At 39.2% G+C, this 18294-nt stretch overlaps 1 protein-coding gene and 1 pseudogene across 4 annotated transcripts in view; one reads left to right on the top strand and one right to left on the bottom strand.

The window, feature by feature from the left end:
- The first annotated feature begins 292 nt into the window (after nucleotides 1–292).
- LOC139360878 (ATP-binding cassette sub-family F member 2 pseudogene) lies at nucleotides 293–1141 on the top strand (annotated as a pseudogene).
- Nucleotides 1142–2565: 1424 nt separating this feature from the next.
- LOC105468360 (GRB2 associated binding protein 3) overlaps nucleotides 2566–18294 on the bottom strand; it is a 71789-nt gene continuing 56060 nt past the window's right edge. For all 4 annotated transcript variants that reach the window (XM_011718468.2, XM_011718467.2, XM_011718465.2 and 1 more), the window contains 2 exons: nucleotides 7251–7367; nucleotides 2566–5683 (listed from right to left, as the gene is read on the bottom strand). In XM_011718468.2, the coding sequence (XP_011716770.1) occupies nucleotides 5634–5683; nucleotides 7251–7367 (167 nt within the window). In that variant the 3' untranslated portion in view covers nucleotides 2566–5633. The remainder of the gene's footprint in view (nucleotides 5684–7250; nucleotides 7368–18294) is intronic.

The following is an 18294-nucleotide window of genomic DNA, read 5'->3' as shown; positions in this document are numbered from 1 at the left end:
CCAGCTCTCTGCTCTTGCAGGTAAAGCAGCTCCAGGAGCTGAGGGGCTATCCTCTGAGAAGGAGCTCCAGGGGTGTAGGCTTCAGAAGGAAGAGCACATGGAATCAGAGAAAGGGGTGCCAGAGGACTTGGGCAGGGCACCAACACTGCCCACCACATCCTGCCAGAATAGAAGCTTAAGGAAAGACATATTTGTTTCACTCATTCTTATATACCCAGCACCAATAAGAATACCTCTTATGTAGCAGGTGATCATTAAATATTTATTGAACTGAATGGAATTGTCAATGGAGATGAGGGCCTCGTGGATCTTACATGGACTAGGTTTCACACCTGCCACGCAGTGCAAGAAGCTAAAATACTTCAGTGGCAGCTGGAGGATGAGGCTTGCCCTTGCCAGAGCCCTCTTTATTTGGCCCTTCATGCTGCTCCTGGATGAGCCCACCAACCACCTGGACCTAGATGCTTGCATGTGGTTGGAGGAAGAACTAAAAACTTTTAAGCGCATCTTGGTCCTCGTCTCCCATTCCCAGGATTTCTGAGTGGTGTCTGTACCAACATCATTCATATGCACAACAAGAAACTGAAGTATTATACGGGTAATTATGATCAGTATGTGAAGACGCGGCTAGAGCTGGAGGAGAACCAGATGAAGAGGTTTCACTGGGAGCAAGATCAGATTGCACACATGAAGAACTACATTGTGAGGTTTGTCACGGCAGTGCCAAGCTGGCCCAGCAGGCCCAGAACAAGGAGAAGACGCTACAGAAAATGATGGCATCAGCACTGACAGAGAGGGTCATGAGCGATAAGACACTGTCATTTTATTTCCCACCATATGGCAAGATCCCTCCACCCGTCATTATGGTGCAAAATGTGAGCTTCAAGTATACAAAAGTAGGCCTTGCATCTACAATAATCTAGAATTCGGAATTGACCGTGACACACGAGTGGCTCTGGTAGGGCCCAATGGAGCAGGGAAGTCAACTCTTCTGAAGCTGCTAACTGGAGAGTTACTACCCACAGATGGCATGATCCGAAAACACTGTCATGTCAAGATAGGGCATTACCATCAGCATTTAAAAGAACAGCTGGACTTAGATCTCTTGCCTCTTGGGTCAGGAGCTCCATCTGGGGACTAACAGCTGCTACCCTGACCAGCTGCTCAGGACAGGACCCTGGGGCTACACTCCTGCATTGCTGCAATACTGCTCCCCCAGCCTCTCCCCTGCCCCTCAACCTGCCTTAGCTGCACTCTCTTATCTACAGACGGACAGTAACTGTTTCCTGTCCTCCTTCCAGTTACATCTGTCCATGTCTGGACTCGGCTGGCCATTCCCTCCAGCCCCTTGCTGGTTACCTTACTCTGAGTGTGATGCAGTCAGAGGCACCTGCAGGTTAGCCCAAGGGCCCAAGCCCTGGATTTGGCCCGCGGAGGAGCTTAGGATCCTCGTTTTCTGGGTTTTGGTGATGTTGGAGGAGTACCCCCAGCCCACCGCCCCGATTCCTTTTTGCTTCTGGTTTGGAGCTCTGGACCAGGACCTTCGTCCTGGTCAGTTTTTAAATAATTATTTAACAGTGTGACTTTTAGACCTGCGTGACATCTACAAAGTGCCCAATAAAGAAAGAGGAAGCCAAAACAAAACAAAACAAAACAAAACTAAGTAAAATAGAAGTTTTTGACCATGAAACAAAGACAGTGCTTTACAAGCAAACAGTGCTTACAAGCAAAATGGCTCCCCTAAAGCAGAGGGAACACGTAGAGTTTATTGTTCCGCCTTTCCCACTGAGGTCTGCTTGGAATCTGTGTTTAAGTGTGGCGGCAGAGTGGGGTCAAGATTCATTTTATCCATCTGGATCATTTTGTCCACCTGATCACCCTGCACAGCCATCCAGTCCCTGCGGCTCTCCAGTGTCCATGTATGTGAGGGTCTGAGTCTCTCAGTTGGCCTTATGGGCCAACCTGCTGTTTTTGTGGGTCGGAGACTTGGTCTAGAGTGTGTGTGTAGGAAAAAAGTGTTCATGATTGGCCTCGTACTTCACCAGGGGTGAGGCATTTAATGTGGCTTTTTGTCCTTTCTGCCCCAGGATCCCGCAGGCCTGTTCTCTCTATGCCTTTGGTCTGTTTCCCCCAAATCTGAGCCCGTCCCCTCCCTACTTTGTTTGTCCCTTCCTTGCTTCATGGCCTCGAGATGCCACCGACCTAGCACCCAGGGCATCTGGGAGACTCGGCTATGGAGAAAAGGGAGGTGGTGGCAAAAGAGACGCCTGCTGAGGACAGGCAGGCCTAGGGCAGTTGCCTTCTCATGCAAGTAATCATGAAGGTCATGTTATACATGGTGTCAGGGAGAGCAGCTGATTTTAGTATCAATTATAAAAGCTAGTTTCCAACGAAGAAATAAAGAAAATGACAAGATATGGTTTGGCTGAGCCGAAGCAGTACTGATTACAGACACCTGCTCAACTGTTTGCAGTGACATAACACGCACGTGAGTCAGGTTAAGTTTGTTGTACTTCAATGTAAAAGTGGTTATGAAGTCCATTTTCAAATATTCAACTTTTAAAACATGATCCTTATTTATATTGGATGTCATCACTTAAATAAAAAAGAACTTAAGTCACGATTCCTCCTTATAAGACTTTTATTAACACCAGAAATGAAACAGTAAAAACAAAATGAATTTGAAAACTCAGTGTGATTGGGGGTGCAGAGATGGTATGAACAGGGACTGAGGAAAAAGCCAGGTCTGAGGACAGCCTTCAGTGTCAACTTGGAACTTTTAAAGGTCATGATTCAGCTGATCCTGTGAAGTGGACTGTGCGGTGGGCAGGTCGCTTCGTGCCTTTAGAGCCAGGCTGTGTGCTGGACCTCAAGGCTCTTCCTTCCCCAAGGAAAGCTTAACTCCCAGTGCTCCTGGGTTTGTCACCTTCTGGACTTGCAAGCTTGAGACCCTTGGGTCCCCTGTCCTGCACTGGACAACTCCTGACTGGGAGGAATTTTCTAACGCGATGAGACAGAAGAAAATGAAACAAAAAGGAACTACAGAAAACAAAGTGGGGTTAATTGCTGCATTGCCCTGTTATGCTGATTCCCACATCTTGTAGGTCTCTGGGATCATTTCTGTAACAAACATCAGGCCCTTGGTCAGAAACATAGCTCTCTCTCACACACACACATCGATCATCTCCACCAAAACCAATATTTTGACTTATGGTACCTTTGCTGGTGTCAGCTCAAAAACTACCTGTACTTTGTTTCCTTGAATCATTATGCTTTTGCATAGCCATCCTCTAACAGTTATCAAAGCAGGACACAATTGCATACACTCTGGAAATGAGGGGTGAGTCACCATTTTCAAAATTAAAATTTTAAAATTCTGACCCCTATCACCTTCCATACCTTTAATGCAGAGAGTGCCTATTCAGAGCATTCCATTTTTCAGTAATCACATCCAAACAGGTCACACTACCCATGTGTGTATTTCTTCATGCTATAAATATGTTTCTGGAATGTTTTGTAGAAACAGATTTCTTTTCTTTTTGGGGGGGTCAATTGAGTGACATTTCACTACTGACATAATTTCAGCTATTCTTTTCTATCTCCAATCTGGTGTGGTTCTTGACACTTGGGCCTACAATTTTTTTCTGCATCAGCCTTTGTCAGATAATCAGTGATCCTAACACAAGTGCTCCACACATGGGAACTGGCAGTTTGAAGCCCTGGTTTCTTGCCTGAGTCTCTTTGCAAGTCACATGGGGAAGAAGGCAGCTCCTCACCGGCTTTGGCTGTGTGTGGTGATGCAGAGCTGGCTGTGGGGCTTAGGGAGTGGGGAGACCTCTCCTTGCTCTGTCCAGACTCACTAAGGACTCTGAACTCAGTTAAAATACTTAGAATCTATTTTCCCCCACTTTGTCCAAGGAAGAAAATAATGTCACCAGAACCTGCTTCTTTGAAAATCAATATGGCTTCTTTGAAAATCAAAATGACTTCTTGTATGGTCTGAAAAAAGAAGACTTTGGCATTTACTTACCTGTGGGGTGATTGGAAACCCTGAAATCCTGTAGCAAAGTCTACAACTGCCCCAACTGCACTGACTATCATGGGCCTGACTGCCAATTTGATCTATCCTCATAAAGAAGACAAAATCTCAGTCAGAATGCAGGACCAGTATCTGCTTAGTTTCCAGCTGTAGGTGCTCAGAAGGATCAAGAACAGACATTAAATAACACTTCATGCCCAACTAACACCTTCATTCTGGGTGTCCTGGACCCCAGGACCTGTAAAGGAAGGGGTGACATGACACCCTCATTATAAAGTGGGAGTGTTTGTACTCTCAGTACCTAGTTACTTCTCAAGCAGAGGGGAGCAATTGGCTGGGAAACCTAAGAATGGAATTCATAGGTTTTTCCTGGTCATTTTTCTCTATCACTCAAAAGCTTGGGCCCATCATAGGATAGCCAGGGACAACCTACGCCTTCCCCAAGGTGGTAAAAATTCCTCTGCTAGCATTAGCCAGCTCACAGGGAAACACACTGCATAGGGGACCATGAGAATGGCCTTCAGACTGACCATCAGTAGGTATTTCTAATTGTAACTACTGATGATAGAGTTCCAGTTGAACATCGCACAAAGAAACCCTCACTTGACATGCACACCTTTCAAGTATCAAAACTGTTCAGATCCCTACTCATTTTGTGTCTGCAGGTGCTTCCCACATGTCTCCAAGGCTCACCCAATTAATCCATTTTGTCAAAATCCTCAGAGGAAGTATGAGGTAGAGGAATGAGTTTGCAATTGGCAGCCTGGACAACTGTATTCTAAGCCGGACTCTGGGTCTTGGCTTTGTGATAATCTTGGGCAAAGCATTCCCTCCTCTAGTTCTCAGTGTTCTTTTCTTCAAAGTGGCATCAATGGTCTCTTCCACGCCTATCTTCCAAGGTCTTTCGGAGAAGACATGAGACGGTACATGGGAAAAGGCCAAGAGCAGCAGAATACCTGGCTACAGGTAGCTGCTTAATTGCAATGTCCTTAGAGCCACCAGTGTCATCTGATATACTTATCTCAGAGCCTGAGATCCATTGCCCCTGTCACTTGTCTTTGTTTGGGGGATTGACATGACTAGTCTGCTGAAGTCCTTGGAGTAAGATTTTGCCACCATCACTGGGCTTGATCTCCTCAACTGTCTTCAGAGGCTGGAACAAGATGGTCTCCAGAGGCCCCTTTGCTAGGATAATTTATCATTCTCATTGAAGCACAGGAGACAGGTCAGAATTTCAGGTATTGGAGTCAAACGATAAAATCCTGTTGGTCGCAACACTCACTCCAATCTTTGCTCCGATAAGACGGGGGGAGGCTAGATTCTCTCAGAGCCCCCTCAGGAAGGCAACTGCTTCCTTCTTTTGTTCCTTCAATGTATAAAGAGGTCTTCTTTCCTAAAGGTTCTGGCCAAGACCTTGAAAACTACACAGTCTCTCTTGGTTTTGACCTGTGTTGACCATCAGTGTGTTTTTAGTTGAAAAGAAAAAAATAGAAAAAACTCAAACTGAGCCCCAAGTTTCCCTGTTTCTCATACTTTGGATTGCCTCTCATCCGTCCACTCCTGTTTTGTGCTCTGGAGAGCCTGTGTCTTCTGCTCATCCACTTGGACATAGTCTACTCTTTGTTCTTCTGAAAGGAGAAGTTTCTGAAGAAGAAGAACAAAAAGGTTTTCATTACATCTAACTTAAAATGTCAGGAAAATGTTTACCCTTTTGTATTAAATTACATTGTTAAATATTTGTTGCCCTTTTCTTTGTGTGGAAGCTTTATACTTTGTATATGCACGTGCGTGTGCACAAAAACACATTGCTTCCCTCAACTTTGCTCTAGCCACTTGACTTGCTTTGACCAATATAATGTAAGTGGAAGTGACATAGCCTGGCATGGTGGCATGTGCCTGTAATCCCAGCACTTTGGGTAAGAAATACCTGAGACTGGGTAATTTATAAAGGAATCTTTATAATTGGGTATTTCTTCATAGCAGCATGAGAATGGACTAATACACAGGCCAAGGCAGGAGGATCACTTGAGCCCAGGAGATCAAGATCATTTTTTATTAAAAAGATAAAAAACAGCTGTGGGTGATGGTGTGCAACTGTAGTCCCAGCTACTTGGGAGGCTGAGATGGGAGGATACCTTGAGCCCAGGAGATCGAGGCTGCAGTGAGCTATGACCATGCCACTGCACTCCAGCCTGAGTGACAGAGTGAGATCTTGTCTCATGAAAATAAAACAACAATAACAAAAAGGAAGTGACATGTTCCAATCCTAAGGAGAAAAGAGGTATTCTGTGATTCTGCAATCTCTCTTTTTCCTCTGCCAGGAGGCCAGCACACTTCAGATGGGGGCTGCTTCTCTTGCCTGGGCCCTGGACTGGAACACAAAGGCTCTGGCCTGCAATAAAAGAGCCTTTGTGTTGAAAGTAGATGAGATTTGGGGGTTGTTTGCTTTGAGTGCATAGTCTACCAAAACTGAGTAATGCTCCTTTTATACTTATTGCTCCTACCCTTCTTAACAGCTTTTCTCCAGTCTCATATCAGGTTTCTGGAATGATATTAAAAGTAGAAAAGAAGTAGGAGTTACCTCAGCGAAAGAGTAGGAAAGTCCTCCATTGTTTCCCATGCACTCATTCCTTACGCTGTACAGTGGGTGATACTAGTTCACAGCTATGATGACTTACATGTATTAACTCAATTAATCCTCACAACAGTCCTTGACATAAGTGTTGTCATTTCTGATTTCCATTTTTCAGATGAGAATTCTACCCAAAGGGGTAGCTGCCCAACTTGGCATTCAAGGCCCCTTACTAAGGGGTTCCACTTCCAACTTACAGTTCTTTCCACTGCTCCCTCAAGTCTAACCAAACTAGGCTGTTACTTGTTCCCTAAACAGGATGTTCCTACACCTGGAGGGTCCTCTACCTCACCCTCATTTCTGCCTGAGACATTTTTCTATAAACTTTATGGTCCAAATTTTGAAGTGTGAATATCACATCTATTTATACATATACACACAAAGAACACACCCTAGAAGGAAATACACCAAGATTTCATTCTGTCTGGGAGATGGGATTAGGGCTGATTTAAATATTCCTCATTATACTTGTCTGCATTTTTCACACTTTCTAAGGAGAATATGCATGATTTGATCATCAGAAAAGTCTAAGCAGAAATGGAATCACCTGGGGATTCTCAGACGCAAAGCCCTTCCTACCTGCTGCATGGGGGCTGGTGATGCTGAATTGAAGTCCAGGGCCAAATAATCTAGGCTGAATTTCTTTGTCCACGTAAGAACACCACTGCTCAGGGAACTGGTTGTTCGGTGCTCCTCCTAGGAACCAACATTGCAGGAGTCAGGTTAATGATGTCTATCTGGGTTGCTCAAGGGAAGGAGGGCAAGTTGTGGTTTCACCCAAGCAGATGCCGTCATATCGTAACAGAATAGTCTGATGAGACCTGAGTCAATCAGCCTGCATATCTGAGTGAGAACTGTAATTTCAAACAGAATATAGCCAGTCTGGCCTTCACAGTGAAACTATACCATTATTCACTATGGGAACAGTATGCCAAAATTCACTCAAAAAGGAATTTGCTTCACGAATCTGACAGGCCTGTGATACTTTAGAGATTAAACCCTGACGAGATCAACTATACATATTAAGTTCTCGTGAAGGCATCCCAAATGCATTTAAATATAATTTGCACAATACAGTTATAACACAGATGAAACTCAGGGCCCAGCTTCAGAAGTGAAATGCTACCGATCTATATCTTTGAAGCTGTTTCCCCTCTACCATCTTTCCTTCTCCTCCCAAGAGGTAAAGCACTATCTTGAATTTTGTGCTTACCACTCCTTTTACTTTTAAATATAGTTTTATGAGTATACAAGTATCCTTAAATAACAGACTATTTCCTTTCACCTGTTTTTGAATGTCATATCAACAGAATCATATTGTATACATTTTGGGTGGCTTCAGTTTTGTGTTCAATATTAGGTACTCCACATTCACTTGTGTCGATGCATTAGCCCTATTTCACTCATTTGCACTGGGTCAGATATTCCATTGTATGACTTATTTAACCATTCTGCCATCAAAGGATATTTGAGTTGCTCCCAGTTTGGGGGCTATTACAAGCAATGCTGCCATGGACATTCATGCACCTGTGGGAAAAATTCCAGGGCATTTACTTGGGAATAGAATCACTGGGTTATAGAATATGAGCATCTTCAACTTTACTAAACATCACCAAACTATTTTCCAGAGTGAACCAATCTACACGTGTACCATCCTGGTCAACATTTGGTATTGTCAGACGTTTTAACATTTTTCCTACCTAAGACAGGTAAAATGGTATCTTACTGTGGTTTGATTTTCCATTCCCCTGATTATTAATTAGTATGAGTACCTGTTCAGATGTTGAAAGGTCATTTATTTCTCCTCTGTGAATTGCCTGTTTGGGTTTGTTTTGTTTTTTGGGTTTTTTTTTTTTTTTTGCCTTGTTTCTGGTTAATTTTTGTATTGAATTATTTGTCTATTTTCCTTACTTACCCTGAGTACTTTTTCCTATGCCCTGGAGAGTAATCATTTGCTATCCTGTATGTTACAGATAGCTCATCACAGTCTAGCTTCTTGTCTTTTCATTTCTTTTTATGGGATTTATTTTAACTAAGAAATACTTTTAATGTAATATGTCAATCTTTTCCTGCATGGCTTACACTTGCATTATGTTTAAGGAATCCTGCCCTATGCTGAGGTCATAATTTATTTATCTATATTTTTTCCTGAAATTATAAAGTTTTGTAATAATTTGCTCCGTGTTTAAGCAATAATCTCACTTGAACTGATTTTAATATTGTATATGGTGGTGCAATAGAAATAAAATTCATTCCATTTTTGTTGTTGTTTTTACTCAACATGGATAACCTAGTTTCCCCCAGAATCAGCTTCAAAGTTCCTCAAAAATCTCTTTTAGGGAATTGGTAAGGTAATGTCTTTAATATTTGAGTCTTCCTATTCAGGAACATGGTCTACTTTTCCACTTATTTCATTCTCCTTAATGTCTTTTGATAAATTTTAATAATTTTCTCCACAATATTTTTTTGTCAGATTTATCCCTAAATACCTACAGTTTGTTGTTACTATAAATGGTAAGTTTTGTTTAAATTCTTTTTTCTGTTTGTTACCATTATATAGACATCCAACTGGATTGTGTATATTGACTTTATATCCATCAATCTTGATATCTTTTATTAATTGTAATTATTTATTTTACTAACTTAGTAATTCTAATTATTTCTAAGTAGATTATTTCGAGTTATCACTCATATAAGCAGATTATTTTGAGTTATCACTTCATCTATGAATAATCACTGTTTGTCTTCTTCCTTCCTTTCTCATTCTTACTCATTTTGTTTCTTTAGGAGATATTTTTAGTGTTTAACCACTGAGTATGATATCTACTATAGGTTCTATAAGATTCATTTTTCATTTATTATGACGTTAAAGAAAATTCCTCTATTCCTTGTTTACTAATAGATTTTTTCATGAATAGATGAGTTCTATCAAATGCTTTTTCTGTATCTAGTAAGATAATATATCATTTTTCTCCTTTAATCTGTTAATGTGCTTGGTTGACTTAATAGATATTCCTGGTTTATGGCTGTAATAGCTCATCTCCCTGAGAATATTGGTAATAATAGAGTTTTAAAAAGGCTTTTCCTAGCCGGGCACAGTGGCTCATGCCTTTAATCCCAGCACTTTGGGAGGCCAAGGTGAGGGGATCACTTGAGGTCAGAAGTTCAAGACCAGCCTGGCCAACATGGTGAAACCCTGTCTCTACTAAAAATACAAAATCAGCCAGGCATGGTGGTGTGCACATGGAATCCCAGCTATTCGGGAGGCTGAGGCAGGAGAATCACTTGAACTTGGGAGGCAGAGGTTGCAGTGAGCCGAGATCACTCCACTGCACTCCAGCCTGGGCGACAGAACAAGACTCCGCCTCACAAAAAAATAAAATAAAAAATAAATAAAAAGGTCTTTCCTTCTGGCATAGTTCTTATTTCGTCTAACCTGTTTTGGTCTCAATCTTTCATGCTAGAGTTCTCCTGAAATGTCACATGAAATCACTAACTGTTGCTTATACTTATGAGCGAAAGACCAAAAAGCTAACATGAAGCTTTGTGTACATGGATGGTGTTTGTCAACTCTGGAGTTTTCTGCAGGGTGATCCCATTGGGTGGTTATCTTAAGTAACCCTCAATATTAGGAACTACATTTTGCCACTTGGGCTGCTCAAATAGCCCAGAGAAATATTTTCTAATATCTAAACTCAATTGTAAAGGTCTGGTTGTCAACATTCTGGAAAAGGGCTTAAGAATGGTTCTCATATCCATTATGCCTATTTACTTAATCACCTTGTTGTTAGTATAGTATTCATGGTCAAATATGTCTAGTATCCCCCAGTGCAGAGATCTTTTGTTTTACTCTCTCCAGAGAGACTGCACTTCAACTTTTCTATGAGATGGGGGATGGAAAGTCACAGTGTTTCACCTCCATGGAGTGAGGGAAGGGATCTTGGAATTTACCTGATGCCTTTGACCACTACTACTTCTTTTACTTTCCCTTCAACCCTACTTCAGAACTACCTACTGTGGACAATTCCTGAATTCTTTGGGTAGTCTAAGGCAAGTTGCTTCTTGCCTGCCTTCCACCACATTTAAGATTTATTTTTTTTTTTGCGGCGGGGAGGGGTCTTTTAAGTCATTTACTACATATCTACCTGCATTCCAGTTTCCAATATGCTACTGCTATTTTCTTCTCCAATTCTTCATATCTTTGTGGATTTATGCCTTTAACAGATTTCTTTACTGTTATTTTAGAGGGTGTTTGGGGATGGAGAGAAACTGGAGGCTTGTGGTCAATCTTCCATCTGAGGTTCATGTGTCAGTACTTTATTTCTTTTTATGGCTGCATAATACAATGGAATATTATTCATTATATATTATACTACATTTTATTCACACATTCATCAGTTGATGATCATTTCAGTTGTTTTCCCTTTCTGGCTACTATGAAAAAATGCTTCTACGAACATTTGTGTATAAGTAGTTGGTTAGATATACTCTTCTGTGGGATTTTAAAATCTGCATCCATGAGTAACATTGGCCTACAACTTTCTACTTATGTAATTGCTATTTGTTTTATCAAATTATTTTAGCCTCATAAAGTAAGGTGAGCAATATTCTCTTCTCCCATTCCTGGTAGGTGTTTATATAAGATTGCACTTATCTCTTCTTTTTGGTAGAAACTATCTGCAAAGTTTTTCGGGCCTTATGATCCTTTGTAGTACAAATTTTCCTACTGATTCAGTGTCTTTAATAGGTACATAAACATTCAGGTTTTCTACTTCTACTTGAGTCAATTTCTGATTTTTTTTTAATCCAGAGAATTTGCCTATAACCAAAGTTTTCAAATTTATTGGTACAGAGTTGTTCACAAAAATCTCTCATGTATTTGCAATTATTATCTGTTTTTCATTCTTAATATTACTTACTTGAATTAATATCTTTTTTATTAGTTTTGTTAAATTTTAGTCTTTTTAAAGAGCCAATTACAGCTGTATTGATCCTCTCTGATTTTGTTGTTTATTTTGTTAGTTTCTGTTCTTGCCTTTATTCATTTCACTTTTGTAGGGTTTTTCTAAACTTATTATTATAAAATTTTTCCAGCATTCAGCCAAATTAAAGAAAATATACCCACCATGTATACTCCACTAACATTTTATTAGACTAACCTGCTTGTAAGTCTTTGGGCTTGTGGAGGAATGGTACCTTTCATGAATTGTAAGCAACTCTAGCATTATCCCTTGACATATTGCTTCTCTCCTATTTTTCTATAATCTCCTTCAAAAACTCTGACTATACAAATATTTGACCTTCTTATTCTATCTTCCATGTCCCAAATTTCTTTCATATTCTCCATGTTTTTAACTCCTTGTCTGATTTATTAGTAACTTCTTCATAAATTATCTTCCAGCTCACTAAATCACTCTTTGTGCTTAGTCTGTTTATCTGATCCACTGAGTTTCTAATTTCATTCTTGTTTTTATTTCTACAAGTTGTAAATGGTCTCTTACAATCTACTTGGTCATTTTTAATAGTATCTCATTACTTAATCCAACTTTCAATTTCTCATTTATTTCTTTAAATATAGTAAAACTACTTATTTTATATTCAAAACCCAGTATTTCCAAAAACTGCCTACTTCCACATTTGATTCTATTATTTGTAATTCGTATTAATTTGGGGGGTTGCCGTTTCTCAATATTTTTGGCCCCAGAGATTTCTTTTCCCTTCCCTTCTTGTCAGCTGAGTTTTAGATTTAAAAATGTATTATATTGATAATAAGAGGTGTTTTTCATGCTATCTTGCCTACCAGTGTCCCATCAAATTTTAAAAATAGAATAAATGTAGTTTCACCTCCAGTAATGTTGAATAAAGTAATTTTGACCACCCTTCCTGCCAAGAACAATATTTTTTTTCCTTTTTTAGTAGAAATTAAAAAATTGCTTCTAAAATTTTTATGGGAGTAGAAAAGTCAAAGAAAAAAAAAAAAACCTTGAGGAGGGAAACAAAGCAGGAGGACTTACTTTCCTTGATATTGAGTCTTATAAAGCTACAGCAACTAAGGGAGTTCGTATTGTTCAAAGATAGGGAAACCAACAGAATAGAATTAAGAGTCCATAAAAAAACCCATACATATATGGATACTTGATTTATGGCAAAGATGGCACTGCCGAATAGTCAGTAAATGATAGTCATTTTACATAAATGGTGCCAACCAATTAGATAAACATACGGGGAAAAATGAGTCTTGACCCCCATCTCACAGCACACACAAGTTAATTCAAGGTGATATAATCTAAATGTGAAGGTAAAACTAGAAAACTCCTAGGAAATAGCCATAATTCACCCGAGATCAAATAGATGATTATCCTGTATTAAAGAAATTGAATTCACCCAGAGGGTTTCACTGGTGAATTATACCAAAAATTTAAAGAATAAACAAAACTAATTCTACACGATCTGTTCCAGAAATTAGAAGAGGAGAGAACACTTCCCGAGGAACCCAGCATGACCTTAATAACAAAACCACACAAAGACACTACAAAAACCTAAAGATCAACACCCATTAGGAACACAGACATGAAAATCCTCAACAAAATATTAGCAGATGAAATGCAGCAATATATACAAGGAAATAATACACCATGACCAAATGGGGTTTATCTAGAGAATACAAGACTGGCTTAAAGCCTGGCACAGTGGCTCATGCCTATAATCCCAGCATTTTGGGAGGCTGAGGTGGGAGGATGGCTTGAGCTCAAAAGTTCAAGACCAGCCTGGGCAACATAGCAAGACCCTGTCTCTACCAAAAAAAAAAAAAAAAAATCCCAAGAAATCTGAAGAAAATAAAAACTTCCTATAATTAATAAGTTAATTCAGCAACCTCAAACTCTTGGGCTCAAGGGATCTTCCTGTCTCAACCTCCTGATTAGCTGGGACTATAGGCACAGCTACTATGCATGGTTAATTTTTAATAACATTTTTGTAGAGACAGGGTCTCACTTTGTTGCCCAGTCTGGTCTTGAACTCTTGGGCTCAAGCCATTCTCCCACATCAGCCCCCACAAAGTCCTGGGATTACAGGTGTGAGCCACTAAACTCAGCCAATCATATTTCTATACACTACCAATGGGTCATTGGAAGCTGAAATTTTAAAAATACCATTTATAATAGCTCCAAAAATGAAATACTTCAATATAAATCTAATAGGACATGCATAAGATCTATGTAAAAATTACAAAATTATGAGGGGAAAAAATCAAAGAAAATCTGAATAAATAAGCCGGGTGTGGTGGCTCATGCCTGTAATCCCAGCACTTTGGGAGGCTGAGGCAGATGGATCACTTGAGGTCAGGCGTTTGAAACCAGCCTGGCCAACATGGTGAATCCCTGTCTCTACTAAAAATACAAAACAATTAGCTGGGTGTGGTGGCGTGTGCCTGTAATATCAGCTACTTGCGTAGTTAAGACATGACAATCACTTGAACCCGGGAGGCAGAGGTTTCAGTGAGTCGAGATTGTGCCACTGCACTCCAACCTGGGCAACAGACAAGACTCCGTCCAAAAAAAAAAAAAAAACAAAAAAACCCAATCTGAATAAATGGAGAGCTATACTGTGCTCACTAACTGGAAGATTCAGAATAGTCAAGACTCAATTCTCAAATGTATTTATAGATTTAATGCAATTCCAATTAAAAAAAAGTCTTAGCAGGATAGCTTTGTAGATAAAGAACATCTGACTCTAATTACACATGGAAAGGCAAAGGAAGTAGAATAACAAAAACAAGTTTTAAAAACAAGAATGAAGTTCGAGAAAATACACTTCCTGATTTTAAAATTTACTCCAAAGCTACAATAATCAAGACTGTGTGGTATAGGCAAAGAGACAGACAATGGAACAGAATAGAAAATCTACACAAATATGCCCAACTGATTTATTACAGAGGTGCAAAGAAAATTCAGTGAAGAAAGGATTATATTTTCCATAAATGGTACTGAAACATTTGGCCATCCATATGCAAAATGTCAACTTCGACTTCACCTCACATCTTACACAAAAATTAACTTAAAATGGATCACAGACCTAAATGTAAAACCATAATTCTTTTAGAAGGAAATAAAGGAGAAAATTCTAATGAATTAGGTTAGGCAGAGTTCTTAGACATGATAACAATCTATTAAGGAAACAAAATCAATAAATTGGACTTAATTAAATTTTAAATGTTTGCTCCGCAAAAGACAGAAGAGAATGGAAAGAGAAGCTCCAGATATGGAGAAAACATTTGTAAATTATATATCCATTGGAGGACTTGGTTTTTTTTTTGTTTGTTTGTTTTTGTTTTTGTTTTGAGACAGAGTCTTACTCTGTCACCCAGGCTGGAGTGCAGTGGCATGATCTTGGCTCACTGCAACCTCTGCCTCCCGAGTTCAAGCGATTCTCCTGCCTCGGCCTCCCGAGTAGCTAGGACTACAGGCACATGCTACCATGCCCGGCTAATTTTTGTATTTTTAGTAGAGACAGGGTTTCACCATTTGGCCAGGCTGGTCTCGAACTCCTGCCCTCAAATTATCCTCCCACCTCAGCCTCTCAAAGTGCTGGGATTACAGGCGTGAGCCACCGTGCCTAGCCCCTTTGGAGGACTTGTACACAGAATATATAAAGAACTCTCAAAACTCAATGTAAGAAAACAAACAACCTGATTTAAAAATTGGCAAAAAGATCAAACAGATACTCCACCAAAGAAAATATATGGATGGCAAGTAAACACACCAAAATATGTCCAACATAATTTACCATTAGGGAAGCACACGTTAGAGCCATACTGAGATACCGATATACATCTATTAGAAGGTAGAAAATTTAAAAATCTGGTAATACCAACTATGCTGGCAAAGGAGGTGGAGCAACCGGAATTCTCATAAGTTGCTGGTAGGAGTACAAAATGGTACAGCCATTATGGAAAACATTTTGGCAGTATCTTACAAAGCTAAATAAACAATTGATGACTCAGTTAAACATATATTTGATGACCCAGCAACACCACTTCTAGGTATTTATTCTAGAGCTGGATTTCTCAGCTGTGGCAACTAATGACATTTGGGGCTGGATAGTTCTTTGTTGAGAGGGCTGTCCTGTGCATTGTAGGATGTATAGCAGTCCCCCTGATTTTTTTCCATTAGATGTCATTAGCACTACCTCCTCCACTCCAAGTTGTAGCAATCAAAAATGTCTCAAGACATTGCCAAATATGCCTTGAGGGTCAAAATCAACACTGGCTGAGAACCACGGCTCTAGAGAAATGAAGACGTCTATCCATGCAGAAACCTGTCAAATACCACTAAGATCAGAAACAAGGCAAGCATGTCCACTTTTGCTACTTCTATTCAACAAAGCATTGGGAGTTCTAGCCAAAGCAATCAGGTGAGAAAAAGAAAGAAAAGACACCCAAACTGGAAAGGGAGATGTAAAGTAATCTCTATTTGCTGATAATATAACCTTATGTATAGATAACCCTAAAAATTCCACACAAAAACTAATAATAAATTAAAAATAAATTCAGCAAAGTTGCAGGATATAATATCAATACTCAAAAACCAGTTGCATTTCTATACACTAATAGTGAACAATCATAAAAGGAAATTTTAAAAAATTTTCATTTACAATATCATCAAAAAGAACAAAATACTTAGGAATAAATTTAACCAAGGAGGCAAAGACTTATACACTGAAAACTATAAGAAGAAAGTAAAGGAGACATAAGTAAATGAAAAGATATCTGTGTTCATGAATTGGAAGACTTAATATTGTTAATATGATAATATTATGCAAAACAGTTTGCAGATTCAAAGCATTCCCCATCAGAATTCCAATGGCATTTTTTTGCAGAAATAAAAAACCCTGTCCTTAAAGTTCACATGTAATATTAAGGGACCCTTAAATGACAAATCAATCATAAAAAAGAAGAACAAAGTTGGAAGACTCATACTTTCTGATTTCAAAACTTACTACAAAGCTACACTAATCAAAACAGTATGGTACTGGCATAAGGACAGACATATAGACCAAGAAATAAATCCTTGCATATGTTGATTTTCAATGAGATTTTCAATGAGAGCGCCAGGACCATTCGACATCGAAAGGATAGTCCAGTCTTTCTAACAAATGGTGCTGGGAAAACTGAATGTCCACAAGCAAAAGAATGATGTTGGACTCTAACCTTATACTATATATAAAAACTAACTCAAAAAAGATCAAAGATCTAAACATAAGAGCTAAAACTATAAAACCTTTAGAAGAAAACATAGGAGACAATCTTCATGACATTGGATTTGGCATCCCATTTCATGGATATGGCACCAAAAGCAAGGCAATAAAAGGAAAGAAAATTTTGAAATCAAAAACTTCTGTGCATCAAAGGACACTATCAAAAGAGTGAAAAGAGAACCCACAGAATGAGAGAAAATATTTGGAAATCATGTATCTGATAAGGGGTTAACATCCAGAATACATTAAAAAAATTCCTATAACTAAACAACAACAACAAAAGAAACAATCTAACTTAAAAATATGCAAAGGACTTGAATAGACAATTCTCCAAAGAAGATATATAAATGGCCAATAAGTAGATAAAAAGATGTTCATTAATCATTAGGGAAATGCATATGAAAACCACAATGAGATACCAATTCACACTCATTAGGATATATATTATAAAAAATGATAAATAGGTCAGGCGTGATGGCTCACGCCTATAATCCCAGCACTTTGGGAGTCCAAGGCAGGCAGATCACATGAGGTCTGGAGTTTGAGATCAGCTTTGCCAACATGGTGAAACCCCATCTCTACTAAAAATACAAAAATTAGCCGGGCATGGTGGTACACGCCTGTAATTCCAGCTACTTGGGAGACTGAGTTAGGAGGATCGCTTGAACCTGGGAGGTGGAGGTTGCAGTGAACCGAGACTGTGCCACTGCACTCCAGCCTGGGCAATAGAGAGAGACTCTGTCTCCAAAAAAAAAAAATAAATAAATAAATAAAAAGTGTTAGTGAGGATGTGGAGAAATTGGAACCCTTGTGCATTACTGGCAGTAATGTAAAATGGTGCAGTCACTGTGGAAAACAAGTTTGGTAACTCCTTAAAAAGTTAAGTATAGAATTACCATATGATCCAGAAATTCCACTTCTACATATATATACAAACAAATTGAAAGCAGGAAGTCAAACATACACTTGTATGCCAATGTTTATAGCAGCACTATTCATAATAGACAATGGTAGGAACAACCCTAAATGCCCATTAGCAGATGAATGGATGAACAAAATGTAGTCTATACAGTTAAATATTACTCAGCCTTAAAAATAAATGAAATTCTGATATATCCTACAATGTGGATGAATCTTGAAAACACCAGACGAAATGAAAGAAGACAAACACAAAAGGACAAATATTGTATGACTCCACTTATATGAGGTACCTAGAATTAGGTAAGTTCATAGAGACAGAAAGTAGAACTTTACTACAAGAAAAGTATTTTTTGAAAACTGCAAAAGAAAGCTTCTAACAGTTCTAATTGCCTAAAAACTTGAAAAAAAATCCAAATGTCATTCCATGGGTGAGGGGACAAACAAGATG

This window comes from Macaca nemestrina, chromosome X (assembly GCF_043159975.1).
Source record: "Macaca nemestrina isolate mMacNem1 chromosome X, mMacNem.hap1, whole genome shotgun sequence".
Classification (NCBI taxonomy): domain Eukaryota; kingdom Metazoa; phylum Chordata; class Mammalia; order Primates; family Cercopithecidae; genus Macaca; species Macaca nemestrina.
This window is presented reverse-complemented; position numbering and strand designations above follow the sequence as displayed.